The sequence below is a fragment of the Scyliorhinus torazame genome, chromosome 9 (assembly GCF_047496885.1).
Source record: "Scyliorhinus torazame isolate Kashiwa2021f chromosome 9, sScyTor2.1, whole genome shotgun sequence".
Taxonomy (NCBI): Eukaryota; Metazoa; Chordata; class Chondrichthyes; order Carcharhiniformes; family Scyliorhinidae; genus Scyliorhinus; species Scyliorhinus torazame.
In genome coordinates, this window is record NC_092715.1 from 130,878,131 (window position 1) to 130,896,406 (window position 18,276).

Below are 18,276 nucleotides of genomic sequence, written 5' to 3' on the forward strand. Positions count from 1 at the left end.
CAAAAATGATGATAAAAATGGGCACTATGGGCACATTTGATGAGGATTATGAAACATGGAATTCATATGAAGATAGATTCCAATTGTTTTTAATAGCTAATCAGGCACCAGAGGACCTAAAGGTCACAATATTTCTCAGCTCAATTGACCATAAAACTACAGAATCTTGTTCACCCAGCAAAAACAGGACACAAGTCCTTCAGTAAATTAATGAAAGTGTTAGAGGGATATTTCTCTCCTAAACTATTACTGATTGCAGAAAGGTTCTGGGCCGGGATTCTTCTCTACCCGGTGGAGCGGGGGTCCCGGTGGGATGGAGTGACGGGAACCACTCCGGCGTCGGGCCGCCCCAAAGGTGCAGATTTCTCCGCACCTTTAGGGGCCAAGCCCACACCGTGAGGCGCTAGGCGCGCGCTGGAGTGATTTCCGCTCCACCGGCTGGCGTGGAAGGCCTTTGGCGCCACGCCAGCCAGGGCCGAAAGGACTTCGCCGGCCAGCGGAAGTCCGCACATGCGTGGGAGCGTCAGCGGCTGGTGAGGTCACCCCCGCGCATGCGCAGGGGGTGTGTCTCTTACTCGTCGGTCATGGTGAAGGGTGTGGCCGAGGCGGAGGGAAAAGAGTGCCCCACGGCACAGGCCCGCCCGCGGATCGATGGGCCCCGATCGCGGGCCAGGCCACCATGGGGGCACCCCCCGGGGCCAGATCGCCCCGCGCCTACCCTAGGGCCCCGGAGCTCGCCCGCGCCGCCTAGTCCCGCCGGTAAGAGATGTGGTTTGATTCTTGTCGGCGGGACAGGCATTCCAGCAGCGGGACTTCGGCCCATCGCGGGCCGGAGAATCGCCGGGGTGGGGCCCGCCGACCGGCGCGGCGCGATTCCCACCCCAGCCGAATATCCGGTGCCGGAGAATTCGGCAACCGGCAGGGGCGGGATTCACGCCGCCCCCCCGGCGATTCTATGACCCAGCGGGGGTCGGAGAATCCCGCCCCTGATTCCACCCCTGTAGTCAGGAAGAATGTTAAACCATTTTTTATAATGTATTGAAGAAGATCAGCTGGATATTGTAAATTAGGTACAACACTTGATGATATTCTTCGAGACAGGCTGGTTTGCAGATTACACAGTGAAGATATTCAGAGGAAGCCGCTTATTGTAAGCTATTTAATTCAAAAAGTTGCTGTGGAATTTGTCACATGTATGGAACATGCAATGAGGGAAACTTCACAGATAGGGGCTGGAGTGAAAAACCACAAAATGGATCCCTCAAGGAACAAGGCTGTAAAGGTGCAACCATAACTCCAGTAAAACGAATACATGCAAGAACTGTGATAAGAAGTAAGAAGGCATACAACACCAGGTTAAAGTCCAACAGGTTTGTTTCGAATCAAATAGTGATGTAAAACAAACCTGTTGGACTTTAACCTGGCATTGTAAGACTTCTTACTGTGCTCACCCCTGTCCAACATCGGCATCTCCACATCATGTGATAAGAAGGGCCATATTCCCAAGGTGTGTTGGGCTCAGAAAACCTCTCCTACAGGAAGAAGGTGCAAGAAGAACAACACAAGTGAGCAGTCTATTCATTGCTACAATTTAGTGGATGAATCTCATGATCATTCAAAAGACAGCGAGACAGAGCTACAGCAGATGTTTAAGCTGCGTGTCTTATCAATGCAGGGCAATCCACAACATTTTTGGGTATATCCTAAACTTGAAGGTAATTAAATTAAAATGGAAGTGGATTTGGGCGTAGCAGTATCACTAATACCTGAGACAATCATCAAAAGTTGAGGTATTGACCTTTAAAACCATCAAATGTGACACACGCTGAAAAGGCAATACCATTAATAGGATGCATTATGGCGAAGGTAGAAGCAAATGGGCCGACGGCGAAGTTGCCCCTTTATGTTGTCCATGAAAACTTTCCTGCTCTATTTGGCAGACCATGATTGGCTAAGATGAGGCTTAACTGGGAAACAGTCAATCAATTAGTGGACTCAAAGAGCAACTTGCAACAACTTCTAAAGAAGTACGAGAAGGTGTTTGAAGATTTACCAGGCTCTATGACTGGAGTTGAGCTACACCTAAAAAAAATCAAGCCAGACATTACACCCAAAGCCTCAATGTTAGATCTGTACCATATGCCATCAAGCCGAAAGTTGAAGAAGAATTTAAAAGATTAACACAAACAGGAGTCATTGAACCTATTACTACAAGTGATTAGGCGACACCAATCATTCCTGCATTAAAACGGGATCACTCAGTGAAAATCTATGGAGATTTATAAACTACTATTAACCCAGTTTGATGCATAGATTACTATCCACTGCCGCTGATTGAAGACTTGTTTACTAGATTTTCTGGAGGATATAAATGTAAAATTGGTCTTTCACAGATATATCTGCAGATGAATGTGGCTGCTGAATCACAACCACTACTCAGCATTGTAACACACAAATGTCTGTTTCATTACAGAAGACTTCCTTTTGGAATAACATCTGCATCTGCTCTTTTTCAAAGATCCATGAATCAATCTTTCAGTGGGTTGAATGGAATGCAATGTTATTTAGATTGCATACTTATCACTGGGAACTGGAATACTTGGAGAATTTGGAAGCTACCCTAAAGTGGTTACAGAGCCATAATCTAAGTGTTATGAGGGGAAAGTGTGACTCTTTCAAGTCGTCCTTGGTCATATCATTGACAAAGATGGATCACACAACAAACCAAAGATTATGTCAGCTCTTGCAGAAGCACTACATTCTCATGGGCTACACTACATGGGCAGCACGGTAGCACAGTGGTTAGCACAGTTTATTCACAGCTCCATAGTCCCAGGTTCGATTCCTGGCTTTGGTCACTGTGTGTGCGGATTCTGCACGTTCTCCCCATGTCTGTGTGGGTTTCCTCCGGGTGCTCCGGTTTCATTCCACAGTCCAAAGATGTGCAGGGTAGGTGGATTGGCCATGCTAAATTGCCTTTAGTGTCAAAAACAAAAGGGTTAGGTGGGGTTACTGGGTTACGGGGAGAAGTTGGAGGTGTTGGGCTTAGGTGGAGTGCTCTTTCCAAGGGCCGGTGCAGACCCGTTGGACCGAATGGCCTCCTTCTGCACTGTAAATTCTATGATTCTATGATTCTCAAAATGTGACACATTTAAGGTCGTTTTTAGAATTGATCAATCATTCGGGTAGGTTTGTACCAAATTTAGCAACATGATTGAAGCTTTCACACACGTTGCTATGTGCCAAACAGGCATAGCACTAGTCAGAAAAATGTGAAAATGCATACAAGGAAGTGAAAGACACTTTACTAAAGTCAGAGCCATTGGTTTATTATAATCCAAAAATGAAGTTGCAATTAGCTTGGGATGCCTCACCTTAAGGGGTTAGTGCAGTCGTCTTGCATATTATGCTTTCAAGAGAGGAATAACTGATAGCATTTGCTTCACGCACTCTTACCAGCGCAGAAAGGAAATATGTTCAGCTTGGAAAAAAAGCATTGAGCATCATTTTTGGTGTAAGAAGGTTCCACCAGCACCTTTATGGGTGTCATTTTGCCCTTTTGATGGATCATCGACCCTGGACTACAATCTATGGGCCATATAAATGTGTACCTTCCAAGACAGCTAGTAGATTGCAATTTCTTTTTTAAATTTAGTATATTCATTTCTTTTTTGCAATTAAGGGGCAATTTAGCAAGGCCAATCCACCTACCCTGCGCACATTTTTGGGTTGTGGGCTGAGACCCATGCAGACACGGGGAGAATGTGTAAACTCCACATGGACAATGACCCGGGGTCGGGATTGAACCTGGGTCCTCGACACCGTGAGGCAGCAGTGCTAACCACTGTGCCACCGTGCTGTCCAGTAGATTGCAAATTTGTTCATTACTACTGTCGGCATACACTTACGATGTCCAATATCACATGTCCAAGCATCATGCAAATGAGGTATTAGATCATCGAGTCCCATAGTGCAGAAGGAAGCCATTTGGCCCATCGAGCCTGCACCAACCCTGCGAAAGAGCTCCCTACTTAGGCCCACTTACCCCACCCTATCCCCATAACCGCACCTAATCTGCACATCTCTGGACACTAAGGGGCAATTTAGCATGGCCAATCCACCTAATCTGCACATCTTTAGACTGTGGGAGGAAATTGGACCACCTGGATGAAACCCACAGAGACACGGGGAGAAGATGCAAACCCCACACAGTCACCCAAGGTTGGAATGACCCTGACGCTTTGAGGCAACAGTGCTAAACACTGCCGTTGATGCTGAACAAGCTGGTGCAGGGCAGCATGGTAGCACAGTGGTTAGCACTGCTGCCTCACAGCACCAGAGACCCGGGTTCGATTCCAGCCTTGGGTCACTGTCTGTGTGAAGTTTGTGCATTCTCACCGTGTATGCGCGGGTTTCCTCTGGGAGTTCCGGTTTCCTGCCATAGTCTAAAGTTGTGCAGGTTAATTGGATTGGCAATGCTAAAAAATTGCTCTTTAGTGTCCAAAAGGCAATGTGGGTTACTGGGTCACCGGGGTAGAATGTGTGTGAGGGCCTAGGTAGGGTGCTGTATCCAAGGGTCGATGCAGGCTCGATGGGCCGAATGGGCTCCTTCTGCACTGTAGAGATTCTATGATGCTTTATCACGATTGCCGTTCCATGTCCAGCATGACCCTGAAGAACATTTTGTCAATATTTTGTACTTCTCATTTGTGGATAGTGAACCTGCGATTTCATCTCATGTTGAAAGATATACAAGAACTGATCCCGTGATGGGGAATGTGATAGGCTTGGTCCAAAACAAACACTGTCAGGAAATAGCCAGACCTCAAGCCCTGAATCACAGGAAGACTTGAGTTGACAGTACAGAAGAGAATTCTATTGTGGGAATCTATGTTGATTACCTCTTCGTGCTTACATAGAACATAGAACATACAGTGCCATTTGGCCCATCAAGTCTGCACAGACCCACTTAAGCCCTCACTTCTACCCTACCCCCGTAACCCAATAACCCCTCCTAATCTTTTGGGCACGAAGGGCAATTTAGCATGGCAAATCCACCTAACCTGCACGTCTTTGGACTGTGGGAGGAAATCAGAGCACCCGGAGGAAACTCACGCAGACACGGGGAGAACGTGCAGACTCTGCACCGACAGTGACCCAGCGGGGAATCGAACCTGGGACCCTGGCGCTGTGAAGCCTGCATGAGGGACATCTTGGTGTGACGAGGATGAAGGAATTGACATGTAGTTATTTTTGGTGGTGAGGATTAGCTGCTCAAATTGAAGAGAAAGTTGGACAGAGCCAATCTTATGCAAAACTAAGGAACACCATTATATCCATGTGAATGGTGAACACAGACATGCCAGAGAATACCTATCAATCATGGCGGTCCACTGAAGGGTCACATGTTCTTAGTGATTGTGGACGCACACTCAATGGCCAGAAGTCATGATAATGAAGTCAACAATGACTGAGTAGACCATTGGAACACTAGACAAAATATTCGCAAGGTTTAGTACACCAGAGCAGATTATTAATTATAATGGGAAGTAACTAACATAGAACATAGAACATAGAACAATACAGCGCAGTACAGGCCCTTCGGCCCACGATGTTGCACCGAAACAAAAGCCATCTGACCTACACTATGCCATTATCATCCATATGTTTATCCAATAAACTTTTAAATGCCCTCAATGTTGGCGAGTTCACTACTGTAGCAGGTAGGGCATTCCACGGCCTCACTACTCTTTGCGTAAAGAACCTACCTCTGACCTCTGTCCTATATCTATTATCCCTCAGTTTAAAGTTATGTCCCCTCGTGCCAGCCATATCCATCTGCGGGAGAAGGCTCTCACTGTCTACCCTATCCAACCCCCTGATCATTTTGTATGCCTCTATTAAGTCTCCTCTTAACCTTCTTCTCTCCAACGAAAACAACCTCAAGTCCATCAGCCTTTCCTCATAAGATTTTCCCTCCATACCAGGCAACATCCTGGTAAATCTCCTCTGCACCCGCTCCAAAGCCTCCACGTCCTTCCTATAATGCGGTGACCAGAACTGTACGCAATACTCCAAATGCGGCCGTACCAGAGTTCTGTACAGCTGCAACATGACCTCCCGACTCCGGAACTCAATCCCTCTACCAATAAAGGCCAACACTCCATAGGCCTTCTTCACAACCCTATCAACCTGGGTGGCAACTTTCAGGGATCTATGTACATGGACACCTAGATCCCTCTGCTCATCCACACTTTCAAGAACTTTACCATTAGCCAAATATTCCGCATTCCTGTTATTCCTTCCAAAGTGAATCACCTCACACTTCTCTACATTAAACTCCATTTGCCACCTCTCAGCCCAGCTCTGCAGCTTATCTATATCCCTCTGTAACCTGCTACATCCTTCCACACTATCGACAACACCACCGACTTTAGTATCGTCTACAAATTTACTCACCCACCCTTCTGCGCCTTCCTCTAGGCCATTGATAAAAATGACAAACAGCAACGGCCCCAGAACAGATCCTTGTGGTACTCCACTTGTGACTGTACTCCATTCTGAACATTTCCCATCAACCACCACCCTCTGTCTTCTTTCAGCTAGCCAATTTCTGATCCACATCTCTAAATCACCCTCAATCCCCAGCCTCCGTATTTTTTGCAATAGCCTACTGTGGGGAACCTTATCAAACGCTTTGCTGAAATCCATATACACCACATCAACTGCTCTACCCTCGTCTACCTGTTCAGTCACCTTCTCAAAGAACTCAATAACGTTTGTGAGGCATGACCTACCCTTCACAAAGCCATGCTGACTATCCCTGATCATATTATTCCTATCTAGATGATTATAAATCTTGTCTCTTACAATCCCCTCCAAGACTTTACCCACTACAGACGTGAGGCTCACCGGTCTATAGTTGCCGGGGTTGTCTCTGCTCCCCTTTTTGAACAAAGGGACCACATTTGCTGTCCTCCAATCCTCTGGCACTATTCCTGTAGCCAATGATGACATAAAAATCAAAGCCAAAGGTCCAGCAATCTCTTCCCTGGCCTGCCAGAGAATCCTAGGATAAATCCCATCAGGTCCCGGGGACTTATCTATTTTCAGCCTGTCCAGAATTGCCAACACCTCTTCCCTACGTACCTCAATGCCATCTATTCTATTAGCCTGGGGCTCAGCATTCTCCTCCACAACATTATCTTTTACCTGAGTGAATACTGACGAAAAATATTCATTTAGTATCTCGCCTATCTCTTCAGACTCCACACACAATTTCCCATCCCTGTCCTTGACTGGTCCTACTCTTTCCCTAGTCATTCGCTTATTCCTGACATACCTATAGACTTCGAAGGACTTTGAGGACTACTTCAAAGGGAATGGTATACACCATGGGTGGGATTCAACATTCACCGACGACAATTTAGTAATCGCTGAGGAAAGTGCTGAGGCCTTGACAGAAATCTTTGGATCCTCACTGTCTTCAGGTGATGTCCCGGAGGACTGGAGAATAGCCAATGTTGTTCCTTTGTTTAAGAAGGGTAGAAATATAATCCAGGGAACTACAGGCCGGTGAGCCTTACGTCAGTGGTAAGGAAATTACTGGAAAGAATTCGACAAGACAGGGTCTACTCCCATTTGGAAGTAAGTGGACGTATTAGCGAGAGGCAGCACGGTTTTGTGAAGGGGAGGTCATGTCTCACTAACTTGATAGAGTTTTTTGAGGAGGTCACAAAAATGATTGATGCAGGTAGGGCAGTAGATGTTGTCGATATGGACTTCAGTAAGGTCTTTGACAAGGTCCCTCATGGCAGACTGTTAAAAAAGGTGAAGTCACACGGGATCAGAGGTGAGCTGGCAAGATGGATTCAGAACTGGCTAGGTCATAGACGGCAGAGAGTAGCAATGGAAGGGTGCTTTTCTGATTGGAGGGCTGTGACTCGTGGTGTTCCGCAGGAATCAGTGCTGGGACCTTTGCTGTTCGTAGTATATATAAATGATTTGCAGGAAAATGTAACTGATCTGATTAGTAAGTTTGCAGACGACACAAAGGTTGGTGGAATTGCGGATAGCGATGAGGGCTGTCAGAGGATACAGCAGGATTTAGATGGTCTGGAGACTTGGGCGGAGAGATGGTAGATGGAGTTTAATCCAGACAAATGTGAGGTAATGCATTTTGGAAGGTCTAATGCAGGTAGGGAATATAAAGTGAATTCACAGTCAGAGAGATCTAGGTATTCAGGTCCACAGGTCACTGAAAGGGGCAACACAGGTGGAGAAGGTAGTCAAGAAGGCATACGGCATGCTAGCCTTCATTGGCCGGAGCATTGAGTATAAGAATTGGCAGGTCATGTTGCAACTGTATAGAACCTTAGTTAGTCCACACTTGGAGTATAGTGTTCAATTCTGGTCGCCACACTACCAGAAGGATGTGGAGGCTTTAGAGAGGGTGCAGAAGAGACTTACCAGGATGTTGCCTGGTATGGAGGGCATTAGCTATGAGGAGAGGCTCAGTTTGTTCTCACTGGAATGACGGAGGTTGAGGGTCGACCTGATAGAGGTCCACAAAATTTTGAGGGGCTTAGACAGGGTGGATAGTCAGAGACTTTTTCCCAGGGTAATGGTGTTTTTCCCTCCGAAATGGCGTTATCGCGTTGCGCACTGCAAATCGTTGGAACGGTGTTAGTGCGTCACCTGAAAGCTCCGCTCCTGATGGGCTGAGTTCCCAACTGCATGGTTAACTTGTGGTCTCAGCGGTCGGGAATCATGCGTGGTGGCTGTGGACTGTGTCCAGCGCCGCCACAGTCGGGCGGGAGCCGTGCTGCTGGGGGGGGGGGGGGGGGGCTTCCGCAAGGGCTGGGGAGACTGGTGGGGGGTGTCCAGGGAGTGGTCGGGGGGCACAATTTGGCAGGTTGGGTCAAACACACGGCCGGCACCATGTTTTACGGCATGACCGCTGCAGGCCATCACCGTGCACATGCATGGCCATTCTCTGGCTGTTTATATCATGGGAGCTGGGAGTTTTACTGCTAGACCCTCACCGGTCGCAGGATCGGTGAGGGTTCGACGCCGATTTTTTTGACGTAAAATGCCACAGATCCTCCGCACTCAGTCTCAAAAGCAGTGCATCCAGCCCCATATCAAGTCAACTCCATATCATCCAACAGCAATTGGCAATCATTAAAGCATTGTGCCAAGGAACATTGTCTAATGTTCCAGTTAGTGATTTTAAGTGCTCTCACTTCCTCTTTTTCTCTGTAGAAAGTACTTAACCATCTTTGATGTGGTCTAGTTGCTGTCAATCATACCTAGATATTTATGAACATTATGTCAGTCCCACAGCAGGGTACTTGAAAGTCACTCAAGTGTGAAGGGAGATGAATTAAACAATGCAGGCAGCTGGGTATGTGTGAAAGCTGTCAATCCCAGCTTAGTTAAAGCAATTTCACAGAGATATCAGTGAAAGGCTTGCAAGTTGACTGGCTTTCTTTTTCCAGGAATTTACAGATGCTGTTTCCTCTGCCTGAGCTCATAGGTGTATTGCACAGGTGAGTTTTAAAGCAGTGATTTTTTTTTTCACTGCCATCTGTCTGGACCGCTCTCTAGCTTCCAGGCAGGGGTACCTCTCAGGGGGGTTCCCAGGCAAGGGTCTCTTCTGTGGAGGGCTTCCATGGTGGAGTGAGTCATGAGGGGAGGGGGTGGGTCACCCTCATAGTATTGGGCAGGGACCTAGAAAATCCGGTGAGGGCTTAATTGCACTGTGGGAGGGGGGGGGGGGCAGCTGCAGGATCTCACTATCAGGCCCCCTGCTTAAAATGGCAGCCCAATTGCAGGTTACACCAGGAAGTCCCTTGCAATCCCTGTCATGCATAAATTTGCAAAGTATTTGCAAAGTGCAGGGCAGCAAGGTAGCCTTGTGGATAGCACAATTGCTTCACAGCTCCAGGGTCCCAGGTTCGATTCCAGCTTGGGTCACTGTCTGTGCGGAGTCTGCACATCCTCCCCCTGTGTGCGTGGGTTTCCTCCGGGTGCTCCGGTTTCCTCCCACAGTCCAAAGATGTGCAGGTTAGGTGGATTGGCCATGATAAATTGACCTTAGTGTTCAAAATTGCCCTTAGTGTTGGGTGAGGTTACTGGGTTATGGGGATAGGGTGGCAGTGTTGACCTTGGGTAGGGTCAAGAGCCGGTGCAGACTCGATGGGCCGAATGGCCTCCTTCTGCACTGTAAATTCTATGATAATCTATGATGATTGTGGATCGCTTCTGGTTGTGATTCAGCTCCAGTGGTAGAACATAGTCTCCTAAACAGAGATTTTGGATGTGATTCAACTAAATGGGAACAAAACGCTCGCAATGCTGAGAAGCACATGGCTATAAAACGGGACTCGCATTAAATAAGGGGCATCAGTGGGGAACATGCAGCCAAGGACTCACATCCACACTGCGGAGCTCCACTCACCGTAACCTCTCAGTATAGTGATCGATCAGGATGCTATTTTTAAATGGTATCCCGATCTCCGAGGTCCCCGACACGGCACTGGCCCCCCCAAGTCCCAGCACACTATGGGAGGGTCCCCGGCCCACCCTGCACCCCCCAACCCCCAAGCAGGGCAACTCCAGACCAATTGCCAGTGCACACAAATGCCAGCTTCGCACATTGGCAGTTCAACTTGGCACCCTGGCACTGCCATCGGGACACTGTCAGGCTGGCACACGAGGTGGTGCTGCCAGGCTGCCTTTGTGGCTCTAGCAGTGCCAGGGTATCACCCTCCCCAAATGGCATGCACCTGGAGGCCTCGGATCCCCTGAGAGACCCCCACGAGTGCAGTTCCTTATGATACCAGTTTGTGGAGACCAGTGCTGAACGGTGCTCGCCTGAGGTCTCCAAGGTGAAGGAGATAAATCCCATGCCTTGGGAACCTCGGGAATCTGCACATTAAAGTGAGACTAGCTGTCTCGCGTTGATATGCAGATTTACCAAAAAGTGGTCTTACGAGTAGATCACGGGAGCGGGGTCTCCCGACCTTTATTAGCCATGCTGCGCCATGGCGATCTGCTTTTCAGGCACAGCGTGACTCCCCCTATTACGGAGACCCCATTGTTCCTGAACATTTTTCAAAGCTTATTGTGAGATATTGAAATAACGACTCACGAAGTACCATCTACAGAAAGGAATGAGGATACATCTGAGGTCACATAGCCAAGTTCAAGAATGTCGAATTTTACTAAAGAGGGATAGACAACCACCCCAGAGACATTCTTATTGCATTGTAAATGTTGTAGAAATTACAGGCTGGATTCACCATTTGGGAGACTATGTGCTGACGGCAGTGTGGGAACAGTGGCGTTTTACGTCCAATAAAATGGCGCAAAGGCTACACCGATCCTCCGTCTGGTGGGGTGTTAGCAGGCACGCAGCGTAGGGCCCCTGGCTTTAGCTGTGGATACGGCCGCAGTATTTCTGAGTCTGTGGCTGTGCATGCGCACGTCGGTGGCCTGCAGTGGCCGCACTGTGCAACATGGCGCCAGCCGCGTGTGGACCAGGCCTGCCAAATAATGCCCCCTTTGACAAGGCTCGCAACCATCGGACCACCCCCCACCAGTGCCCCCAGCCCCCGCCAAAGCCCCCCTGCCCGCGGAACGACTCCCACCCGACTGTGGCAGCGTTGGACTCAATCCACAGCCGCCACGCTGGGTTCCCGAGAAAAAATAGCACATGTGTCCCACGCCATCGGGAACTCGGCCCATCAGGGGTGGAGCATCGGGGGAGGGCCTCAGGTGACGTCCTGAGGCCGTCCCGAGGGCATTATGCGCACTCTAGTATGCCATTTTGGAGGGGGCAGAACATCGCAAAAGCGGTGGCGCCCCCGATTTCGGCGGCAACGGAGATTCTCCGGCCAATTGATGAACGTGATTCCGCCGTCGGAGACCGGAGGATCCCGCCCTACATCTGTTGTTTAAGTGTTAATTGTTGTCGTTGCACTAAAGAAATAAAAAGGGAGGGGTGTAATGTACCTTCTGCATCACGGGATGTGCCGTGACATCAGCAGAAAGTTTGTGTGGGCTTTGAGCAGGCCACCATGTTGATTGTATGAACAACACCCCTAATAATCCTCTCACCGTGTTTACAAGAATCCAGAGTGCAGGTACTTCCATTCCTCTCTCTTTGTGGCAACAAAGATATACACCACAGATATTGACCTGTTCCAAAACTATGTCAATGTTGCAATGCTATTATTAGATTGAAGTGGTGGAATTGGCCAGAAGATTGGTTTGGGGCCAAATTTGGCACTCTGGGCAGGAGGTGGGAGTTGCCGGCCTAATGTGAGTAGCAAAGGCAGATGGTCGCCATGTTGGGGGCTGCCTTTTTAAAATATTCATACATGGGATGTAGGCGTCGGAGGCTGTGTCAGCATTTATTATCCATCCCTAATTGCCCTTGAGGGGGCAGTTAAGAGTCAATCACATTGCTGTAGGTCTGGAGTCACGTGTAGGCCAGACCAAGTAAGGATGACAGATTTCCTTCCCTAAAAGACATCAGTGAACCAGATAGGGTTTTGCAACAATCGACAATGGTTTCATGGTCATCATTCCAGGTTTTTATTGAACTCAAAATTCACCACCAGCAGTGGCGGGAACCTGGATCCCTCGAGCATTATTCTGAGTCTCTGGTTTACAAGTCCAATGACAATACCACTCCGCCACCCCCTCCCCTTGCCTTGTCAATTAGTGCAGGCAGCTCCTTAAGAAGGCTAGAAGGTTGGAAGTGGCCACGGACAACAAGGTTTTGTGCCGTGCTCAGCCCAGCGGTTATTGGCCCTTCAAATTCGAACTCAAACAACTGCAGAGAAAATTACTTGATTCGCCTGGCAAACCCAAAGTTATAAACTAACATGCAAAGTCTATCGTTTGGTAGAAGAGAACTTGAATATTGCTGAAGAGAGAGACATGTTGCTAAATCGTTTTGTCCTGAACTCATCAGGGCAAACATAAGAATGTCAAATTTGAAACGAGCACAATGATTTTACAGAAGAAAAAGGTGTTGATTGGCTAAGGCATTGCTGTGGAGAAAGTAATGGGAAATTTAAGGTTCCCCAAGCTCCCGGGTAATTCAGATTTGGGGCTGGATTCTCCGATTTTGAGACTAAGTGCTGATGCCAGCATGGGAACGGTAGTGTTTTACGACCGAAAAAATGGCACAAAAGCTGCACCGATCCTCCATCTGGTTGGGGGCTAGCAGCCACGCAGCATAGAGCCCCCGGTACTGGCTGCAGAAACGGCCGGAGAATTGCAGGCTCCGCGGCTTGCAGCGGCCGCATTGTGCAACATGGCCCCGGCTGTGCGCAGACCCAGCCTACCACATAGTGCCCCCCTTTGACCAGACTCGCCACCTCTGGACCACCTCCCACCAGTGCCCCCAGTCCCGTCCCCCCCCCCCATCCTGCCTGCGGATCGACTCCCCCCTGACTGTGATGGCGCTGGACTTAGTCTGCAGCCGTAATGCAGGGTTACCGAAAATAAATAGCACACATGCCCCACGCCATCGGGAACTCGGCCCATCAGGGCGGAGCATCAGCACGCCGTTTTGGAGGGGGCGGAGCATCACAAAAGCAGCGCCGCCCCTGGATTTCGGCGCCAACAGGGATTCACCTGGCCGATCGCCGAACGTGATTTCAGCTTTGGAGACCGGAGAATCTCGCCCAAGGTGTAAGGTTTGAACATATTCCTTTTGCTTGCAGATAACAGGTCCCTACTTATCAATGTAAGTTGCTTCTCGCAACGTAAATGAGCCACAGAACAAGCTCAACTGATGACTTAAATTGGTTGTTAGTGTACCTATTAGTGGCCTCAGGATTAGCCAGCAAGAGCTGTAATGGAATCACATCTAACAGTATACATTTTGTTTTGGATTTTGTAAGCGCAGTTTGTTTGAATACAGTCTGTACTCTGCCTGTTATGAACAACTGAAGGAACATGCTGTTTGATTCAATTCACCAATCGTTGTATGGCCTTTGTATCTGGCATGACACCAGCACTGAAGTTCATATACTACATTGCTCAGTTTTCTGGTAGGCAGAATATCTTTTTGGACTGAAGGCAGCATCCTGTCTGTGGAAAATGCCACTTCAGTGGCCCCTGCACAGGTGCAGCATGAAAAAGCTTGCTTAATTTGTTCAAATGTTCGAGATACTTTGTTTTTCCCAGGTAATATGAGGCAGCCTGGACGTAATTCTAGACTGAAGGTTTTCTCCCATTGAGGGTCATATGTGATGCAGTTTACTCCGTTGAAAATCTTTGCATTTGAACTCAAGGAATCTTGATTTCCAGTGCGTGACAATATTGAGTTCAAAGTTTAAATGCGAAATGGAAGGGTACTTCAAACACTTTGCTTTGTCTAAATGTTTCATAAACTTTGCTTCAGTTTCAAAATTTCTATTTTATTTTAATCTGTGTAGCTCCATGTTTCTTTTTTTTTGCATCTCAGCTAACCACACACACATGGTCAAAATATTTTTCAGTGTTTATGAATGCTCGGTGTTCAAGTGGTGCTTCCACATGAGAGGTTATCGTCTGCTCTTATACTCCAGGCTGGGAATTTTGATTATTGAGAACACATGATTAATTCTTTTTAGCTCATTTATGGGATGTGGGCATTACTTGTAAGACCATTCATTGCCCATTTCAAAATTCTTTGAGTGGTGTTGAGCTGCCTATTTGTAGACAACATCTACTGCCCTTCCTTCTTCAATCATTTTTGTCACTTCCTCCAAAAACTCGATCAAGTTAGTGATACACGACCTCCTTTCACAAAACCATGCTGCCTGTCACTAATAAGTCCATTTGTTTCCAAATGTGAGTAAATCCCGTCCCTCAAAACTTTTTCCAATAATGTCCCTACCACTGATGTAAGGCAAACTGGCCTATAATTTCCTGGGTTATCTCTGCTACCCTTCTTAAACAAAGGAACAACATTAACCATTCTCCAGTTCTCTGGGACCTAACCTGCAGCCAATGAGGATACAAAGATTTCTGTCAAGGCCCCAGCAATTTTCTCCCTTGCCTCCCTCAGTATGCTGGGGCGGATCCCATCAGGTCCTGGGGACTTACCTACCTTAATGTGTTTTAAGATGCCCAACACCTCCTTTTTGATAGCTACATGACCCAAAATATCTACACACCCTTCCTGAGACTCATCAGCCACCAAGTCCCTCTCTTTGGTGAATACTGATGCAAAGTACTCATTTAGTACCTCACCCATTTCCTCTGGCTCCATGCATAGATCCCACCCCTGTCCTTGAGTGGGTCAACCCTTTCACTGGATACCTCCTTGCTCTTTTTATACATATAAAATACCTGGGGATTCTCCTCCATCCTGTTTGCTAAGGACATTTCAAGTCCCCTTTTCGACCTCCTAACTCTTTGCTTAAGTTCTTTCCTACTTTATATTCTTCAAGGGCTACAAATGGAAACTTAAATGGGCACTGACAGTTCTCATCCTGCTACCGTTGGTATTCAACTATGGCCTGTTGATATTGGGGAAGGGGGCCCTACTTAATTGGGCAGCCCATGCCCCATACAGAATACCCATTATTGGCAAGGGCTGGCTGCTCATGAATACCCCTGCCTACCCTTAAAACTCAACACCCTCTTCCCCCTCACAGGGACTTCACCATCTGTCCTGGGCAAAACCCTGTCACTTGCCTTCATTGCAGTAACAATCCTACAGTGACCATCACTCCTAGATGTGCTGACATTGCTGGAGAGCCACCAGCCTCTGACTGGCCTGTAGCCTTCATATAGGTGAGAAATTCCTTTGACCATGATGAGGGCCTTGGTGTCAACCAGGTAATTTAAGGATTTGTTGTTTTGAGTATTGCTGAAATGAGACACACTATCAAATCTTTTCATCTTGCTTGCTCTAATCAGGATAGCTCACAAAAATTACCAATGGTAACAGGAGAACTGCAATTTATACCTCCTGAGAAGTGAGTGCTGATTTGCTGGCAAGTGAGCTGTGATTGGTGAAGTTGTTGCCATGGAGAATGCAGCATGAGACAGATGATGATGAGTGCAAGGCGAAAATCTTTAATAGCATGCCATCTTTTTTCAGCAATACCCTTGCCTGATTAGTGTTAACTAGAGTTGCTGGGACTTGGAATGGCCACAGCAGGGTTCCCAGTGGCTCACAAGCTGCTGGATGGGCCCACCGTGATGAGCATTAAATTCCACCCTAGTTGTGTCTCATTACAAAGTTTAACGTGGTCAAGGGTTTTTATAGGGAGACTGATGGTCTAAAAGGGCAAGTTTTCATCAGACTCAGTGATTTCTACGTGTTTCTAGTCTTGAGGGATTTCCACTAGTGCCTCCGATGGTGAAGGGTTGAATCCCTGACAGCAACTTCTGCAGACTATGCAGCAGATGCAGAATCGAGAACTTGCTGTCAGTTTTAGAGGAATAATGATGGCAAACGCTAACAGTTTCACTGTCATTACTACCACAAAATCTGAATCAATGTGTCTTCCTTTCAGCTTGAGTATTGCTGAACTCGTTATTCAACAGGCTAATATTGACTCCAAGAAATAATTGTATTTCACATGAAGACAGAGCACAGATTTAGGATTGCAAAGTCATGAGGAAGATTATTTTAAACACGACCATTTGATGGCGTTTATTTAATTTTTAAACGGTACAATTGTTTGCACAGTTATTTGAGGAAACATATGCAAGATTGTGTGCATGTATTTATACAACTTGATGAATGATGGTACAGTAACTTCACACCATGGATTGACAAGCTATCATGATTATTAGATCCTCATTGTTTTTTCCTGTCCTGTGCAGGTAGTTAACCAAATAGACCATCTTACCTGTGACCTACAGCTGGAGGAGGATATGACTGACAGCTCCAAGACTGACACTATAAATAGCACCTCGAGTAGTACAACTGCCTCAAGCCTGGATAAGATCAAAGTGCACTCAGTTAGATCAATTTGCAAGACAACAGTGACTTCATCAGCTATCCTAACAGTGCTAAAGAAAGCCAATCCCCCACCTCCACCTCCACGACTAACCCCCATTCGATGTGAGGAGCCCCGCAGACTATCTTATTGTGTTAACCCTTTGACAACCAATGGGGCCTTGCTTCGCAATGGTGCATTCTTGTGTAAGACAGATAAAATGCCAAATGGAGATGTGTGTTGTCTCCCTGGTAGCAATCCAGAAAAATTGCGCAAACAGCCACTGGTGCCCAGAGTTGATAAAGATAAATTTCCACAGGTCACACGGGAAAGAGTACGATTTAATGAGGAAGTTCAATACCACGGCTACTGTCCAGATTGTGATGTCCAATATGACATGAGAAACAGGGATGTACATTTGCATGGTGAACTGAGCAATGCGAAAGGAAAACCACCTCACCAGTGTCCTCCCCTTGAAAATGGAGGATCAGGCATTAACTTTAATAACAATTTCCCAACCATAAAAGCTAAAATCACACCTCCACAGACTGCTCCAAAACCTCAAAAAACGATTCTGAGGAAGACAACAACCACAACAGTTTGATGCAAGGATCTTGTGAACTATTTTGTATCCTAACGAAATGAGCACTTTCTACTCGAGCAATAAAGAGCCAAACCACATTATACCCAGTGTTCTCCAGTGAAGTAACACAGAAGAAATCATGGTAAGTGTATCCATTTCTTTTTCCAAATGTTTCCATTGTTTGTGCCAGTATTTTTGTGTATTTGGTTGGATGAGAACTATAAACATCAACATGCTCAAACACAACATACCTTACATTGGCTCTTGCAGATCATTAAAAATTCATGTGACAATATTCATCCTAAACATAATCATCTCCTTTGTGATAGCTATCTTTATTCCCATTGCACAATTGAGTTAACATTTAGTCAAGCTTACTTTGGACTCATTTACTCCTATTTCTATAATAATATTGTAATCACTACAGAGTAAGATGCTACAAATAATAATAAAGACTTCACTTTGGTGTGTAAACCTTTCCCTATTTCTATGGCTGTTAAAAATCCAAAGCTACGTTTTTCTTTTGTAAGTTGCACCCATATCATTTGAAGATTATGAAAACATACTTATATAACACCATGCTCTGACAGAATAAAATACAATTACTAAAAATACAATACTGCAATATTGAGATGATGAAGGCCAAGCGATATATTGAACCTAAATTGAAGGACGTGTTTGAATTCTTAGTGTAATGCTTCCGAATGGAACAGAAATTTTTGTTTGCCACTG

The 18,276-nt window shown here is 46.7% G+C and overlaps 1 protein-coding gene across 2 annotated transcripts in view; it reads left to right on the plus strand.

The window, feature by feature from the left end:
* Nucleotides 1-18,276, plus strand: part of prr16 (proline rich 16) — a 364,415-nt gene that overhangs the window by 199,827 nt on the left and 146,312 nt on the right. For both annotated transcript variants that reach the window (XM_072516521.1, XM_072516522.1), the window contains exon 3: nt 16,846-17,686. In XM_072516521.1, coding sequence (XP_072372622.1) covers nt 16,846-17,565 — 720 coding nt within the window. In that variant the 3' untranslated portion in view covers nt 17,566-17,686. The remainder of the gene's footprint in view (nt 1-16,845; nt 17,687-18,276) is intronic.